Source organism: Triticum urartu, chromosome 5A (genome assembly GCF_056163025.1).
Source record: "Triticum urartu cultivar PI428250 chromosome 5A, HENAU_Tu73, whole genome shotgun sequence".
Taxonomy (NCBI): Eukaryota; Viridiplantae; Streptophyta; class Magnoliopsida; order Poales; family Poaceae; genus Triticum; species Triticum urartu.
Window position 1 is genome coordinate 269,982,974 of NC_141877.1, and position 5,671 is coordinate 269,988,644.

The 5,671-nt window shown below is 44.8% G+C and overlaps 1 protein-coding gene across 1 annotated transcript; it reads right to left on the reverse strand.

The window, feature by feature from the left end:
* Nucleotides 1-1,292: 1,292 nt before the first annotated feature.
* LOC147971021 (uncharacterized) lies at nt 1,293-5,431 on the reverse strand. The gene is made up of 2 exons (XM_087523784.1): nt 4,141-5,431; nt 1,293-1,369 (listed from the first exon to the last, which is right to left on the reverse strand). The coding sequence occupies exons 1-2, from the start codon at nt 5,429-5,431 to the stop codon at nt 1,293-1,295; spliced, it is 1,368 nt and encodes a 455-aa protein (XP_087379910.1).
* Nucleotides 5,432-5,671: the final 240 nt, after the last annotated feature.

Consider the following 5,671-nt stretch of genomic DNA (forward strand, 5'->3'; position numbering starts at 1 on the left):
CGGAAAGAGGGTTTCGAGACGAAACTCTAGGTGCTTGAATCGCCTGATTCCGATAAACGAGCGAAAAGTTAAACTAAAATGAAAATCGCGATGAGAAATAATCACGGAAAATCCGACAAAAGAAAAAACTGGCGAACAGATTAACGAACGTTCGCTAAATAAGGGAACCGATAAAACCGATCTAATAAAATAAAAAAAATAAAAACCTAGGGTTTTCAAAAATAAAACGAATCGGTTTTCTTTAGAAAACCGGCGGCGGACGGCGCGGCTACCTCGTCGGACTCCGGCGGGACTCGGGGCTCCGGCGGGGTGGGGTGGCATCGGCGGCGGGCGGCGCGGCAAGTGGCGGCGGCGTCACACGGCGGCGAGCGGCGGCTGCGGGAGGCGGGGCGGTCGAGGTGGCAGGGTGAGGCAGCGGCAGCGGGGTATTTATGAGAGGGGGGCGGGGGCGGCGCGGCTTGGGGAAGGAGGCGCCGGGTCGGGGTCGGCCTCGGGAGGCGTGCCCTGGCTGGACTCGGCGGCGGCGGCGGCTTGGGCCTGGCCTGGCTCACCTGGGCCTTCGGCCCAGTCGGGCGCGCGGTACTTTTTTTAAAACAAATTCCGCCGAAACTAAGAAAAATTCTAGAAAATAAAATAAAACTCTAAAAATGCGAAAATAAATTTTCACCGCCTAAATAAAAAAATTAGAACGAGATGAACATTTTCTTGGCCCTAAAATGCAGTTTTGAAAAATGTGCAATTTTTCCTAAATTCAAATAAACTAGCCAAAAACTCCGAAATAAGATCTTATTTGATTTTTTATTAAATCCTCAATATTTCTTTATTTTGGGAAAGTCATTTTATTCCCTCTCTCATATTTTTACAATAGAAATAATTGAAGATAAAATAAATAAAATCAAATGATCCTATTTTCAAAATTTGAGAAAATTCAAATATGAAAATAATGAAATCCCCAACTCTCTCCGTGGGTCCTTGAGTTGCGTAGAATTTCTGGATCAGGACAAAAGCAAATAAAATATGATATGCAGTGATGATGTAATGTATAACATTCCAAATTGAAAATTTGGGATGTTACAAACCTACCCCCTTAAGATGAATCTCGCCCTCGAGATTTGGGTTGGCTAGAAAATAGGTGAGGGTGGTCCTTCAGCAGATCTTCCTCTCGCTCCCAGGTGGCTTCATCCTCGGTGTGGTGGCTCCACTGAACTTTGCAAAACTTGATAACCTTGCTGCGGGTGACTCGGCTGGCATACTCGAGAATCTTAACTGGTTTCTCCTCATAGGTCAAATCACTATCCAACTGAATCGCTTCCAGCGACACTGTATCTCTCAGTGGTATATCCACCATCTCTGCGTGTCACTTCTTTAACTGGGAAACGTGGAACACGTCGTGAACTCCCGACAATCCCTCAGGCAATTCCAACTTATAAGCAACTTCTCCCAGGCATTCCAAAACTTTCTATGGTCCCACAAAATGTGGTGCTAACTTTCCCTTAACTCCAAAGCGCTTAACTCCTCGAAGTGGAGATACACGAAGATAAACTCTATCTCCGGCTTCATAAACTGTCTCCTTGCGTTTAGAATCTGCATAGCTCTTCTGCCTGGACTGGGCTACCTTGAGCCTATCGCGAATCAACTTCACCTTCTTTTCAGACTCTTTGATCAAATCTGGTCCAAACAAGGCTTCAAAAGGGGCCATCTTCAAACTGGATTGATAACTGTTGTTGTAAGAGAACTCCGCATATGGCAAGTTCTCATCCCAACTAGATCCATAATCTAGTGCACAAGCTCTCAACATATCCTCCAAAATCTGATTGACTCTCTTGGTCTGTCCATCGGTCTGCGGATGAAAAGTTGTACTGAACTCTAGTCTAGTACCCAAAGTTTCGTGTAACTGATTCCAGAACTTTGAGGTAAACTGGGTTCCTCTATCTGGTACAATGCTCCTCGGAACTCTATGCAGACATACGATCTTGGTCATGTATATCTTTGCCAACTTAGCACTGGTGTAAGTGGTCTTCACTGGGATGAAATGAGCTACCTTCATCAAGCGATCGACTACAATCCATATCGAGTCATAGCCTGAACGGGTCCTGGGTAATCCCGTGATAAAATCCATGCCTAGCTTATCCCACTTCCATTCGGGTATCGGCAATGGCTGTAGTAATCCTGCTGGCTTCTGATGCTCTGCCTTCACTCTCTGACATACATCACAAACTGCTACATATTCCGCAATATCCTTCTTCATTCCGGTCGACCAGAAAGTGTCTTTCAAATCCAAATACATCTTGGTGTTTCCTGGGTGAATCGAGTACGGCGAATCATGGGCCTCTTGCAAAATTAGCTTCCTGATCTCCGGGTCATTAGGCACATAAACGCGGTCCTCAAACCATAAGGTATCGTGTTCATCCTCACGAAATCCTTTAACTTTTCCCTTGCTCACCTTCTCCTTTATGGTGGCAATCTCCTTGTCGGTCTTCTAAGCTTCTCTGATCTTATCCATTAGAGTAGACTGAATCTCCAATGCTGCTACATAGCCTCTCGGAACTATCTCCAAACATAGCTCACAAAGATCCTCGGCTAACTCCTTTGGTAACTCTCCGGTCATTAGTGTGTTGACATGGCTCTTGCGGCTCAATGCGTCAGCTACTACATTAGCCTTTCCGGGATGATAATGCAATCTCATATCATAATCCTTGATGAGCTCCAACCATCTCCTTTGCCTGAGATTCAACTCCTTCTGCGTGAAGATGTACTTCAAACTCTTATGATCAGTGTACACCTCACAATGGTTTCCGATGAGAAAATGTCTCCACGTCTTCAAAGCATGCACTACGGCTGCTAACTCCAAGTCGTGTGTAGCATAATTCAACTCATGGGGCTTAAGTTGTCGTGAGGCATATGAAACAACTCTTCCCTCCTGCATAAGCACTGCTCCAAGTCCTCGACGTGAAGCATCGCAATATACCTCATAATCCTTGCGTTGATCAGGCAGAATCAACACTGGCGAGGTAACCAAACGTTTCTTCAACTCCTGGAAACTGACCTCACATTCCTCAGTCCATTTGAACTTGGTATCCTTCTTCAACAAATCCGTCATAGGTTTTGCAATCTTCGAGAAATTTTCAATAAATCTCCGATAGTATCCTGCGAGTCCAAGAAAACTCCGAATCTCTCCAACTGTTGTTGGGGCTTCCCAATTTGTCACAATGACAACTTTGGCGGGATCTACAACTATTCCTTCTCCGGATATAACATTTTCGAGGAATACAACTTCCTTCAACCAAAACTCACATTTGCTGAACTTGGCGTATAACTGATGTTCTCTGAGCTTACCAAGTACCAAACACAAATGTTCTTTATGTTCTTCTTCATTCTTCGAGTAAACCAGAATATCATCAATGAACACTACGACGAACTTATCCAAAAACTCCATAAACACTTTGTTCATCATGTTCATAAAATAGGCAGGTGCGTTAGTCGGACCAAATGACATAACGGTATACTCATACAGCCCATACCTTGTGGTAAAAGCTGTCTTAGGTATGTCCTGCTCTCGAATCTTCAACTGGTGGTATCCTGATCGCAAATCGATCTTGAAAAATACCTTAGCTCCTTGCAATTGGTCAAACAAATCATTGATCATCGGCAGTGGGTACTTATTCTTGATCGTCACTTCATTTAATCCTCGATAATCAACAACCATCCTTAACAATCCATCCTTCTTTTTCACTAGAAGTACTGGTGATCCCCAAGGTGGCGAACTTGGGTGAATATATCCCTTATCTAGTTACTCCTTAATCTGCTTCTTAATCTCCTCCAAATCCTTTGCAGGCATTCTATACGGTCTCTTAGATATTGGTCCTGTGCCTGGCAAAAGCTCAATCAAAAACTCAATGTCTCTATCGGGTGGCATGCCTAGCAACTCTTCTGGAAATACATCCCGAAAATCCTTTACCACTGGTACCTCCTCCTGTACAACTCCTGATAAGGAATTTACTTGAGTCCTATTCGGCACATGCCGTGATACATACTTGATCCTTCTTCCCTCTGGGATGGTAAGCAAAATTGACTTACTGGCGCAATCGATGTTTCCTCCATACATCGATAGCCAATCCATACCCAGAATTACATCCAAACCTTGCGATTCCAAAATGATCAAATCCGAGGGAAACACATGCCTACCTATACCCAATGGCACTTGAAAACATCCTTTACTGGCCATATACTCCGCTCCTGGTGAGCTTACTAACATAGGTGTTCTAAGAACCTTGGTGGGCAGTTTATACTTATCCACGAATCCCCTTGATATGTATGAATGCGATGCACCCGTATCAAAAAGAACGATTGCAGTAAATGACTTAACCAAAAACTTACCTATTACTGCATCTGGCTGGGCTTCAACCTCCTCCACGTTAACGTGGTTCACCTGTCCCCTGTTGAAAGGGTTCGGCTTCTTCCCAGAGCTTCCATTGCCATTTCCATTCTGGGCTTCAGGACATTCATTGGCATAAAGTCCGGTCTTCTGACACTTATAACAAGTGACTTGGCTCAGGTCTCTCTTGGCTGGGGTTGGGGTTGATGGGTTGGTACGGTTCTGACCGTTGCTTCCCCCATTCCCATTACCATTCTTGGGGCCATTATGATTATGCGAACTCCCTCCTCCATGGGTATGCTGAAAATGTCCTCCCGATTTCGGGGTAAAACGTGGCTTCTGCTGAGCTCCTGAATTGTATTTCCCTTGTCCATACTTCCTCTTGCGGTTCTCAATCTGTTGCTGCTTCCCTTCAATCATAAGAGCACGATCTACCAACTCCTGGTAGTTGTTGAAAGTTGCTACCATCAACTGCATGCTCAACTCATCATTCAGTCCTTCCAAAAACTTCTCCTGCTTAGCTGCATCCGTAGCAACGTCATCCGGGGCATAACGTGCTAACTTACTAAAGTCATCCACGTATTGGCCAACTGTCCGTCCTCCTTGGTGCAAGTTGCGAAACTCACGCTTCTTCATGGCCATAGCTCCTGCTGAAACATGGGCAACACGGAAAGCCTGCTGAAACTGATCCCATGTGATAGTGTCGATAGGATAAGTGGCAGTGAAATTCTCCCACCATGATGTTGCGGGTCCTTCAAGCTGATGTGCGGCAAAACGCACCTTTTCCGCATCTGTGCATCCTGCTGTGGTCAATTCCCTCCCTATCTTGCGGATCCAATCATCTGCCAGTATCGGCTCAGTGCTACTGGAGAACACCGGCAGATTCAGTCTAAGGAAACAGGTTAAGTGATCAACAGGTGGTGGTGGTGGTTTGTTGTTGTTGTTGTTCCCCTGATTCTGATTCTGGACTAGCAACTGCATCAATGCATTCTGCTGCTGGATCAACTGAGTGAGCTCCGGTGGGAAAGCAAATCCATTGTCACGTCTCGGAGGCATCTGAGGATTTAGAAAAGATGAGAATATAGAATAGATTGAGGTCTAGAGAGAAAACACTACCCATATGCACATGAGGCAAAAGCAAACAAAATCACTTCATTCAATTCAAACAAGGGCATACAATCCGTCTAGAACTATCGTTACAAAAGTGCTCAGACTATGCTATATACATGGTGGAATTCTACTACTTTTATGGTGGTCTACTAGAAAAACTGCTCCGATGAAAACTCCATGATATCC

What these genes read in the sequence shown, in the direction of transcription:
- LOC147971021 (XM_087523784.1), bottom strand. Translation starts at nt 5,431, where the DNA reads ATGCCTCCGAGACGTGACAATGGATTTGCTTTCCCACCGGAGCTCACT. An exon ending in GATCATTTTGGAATCGCAAG is followed by an intron (nt 1,370 to 4,140) that starts GTTTGGATGTAA and finishes CACGTTTCCCAG; the next exon opens with TTAAAGAAGTGACACGCAGA.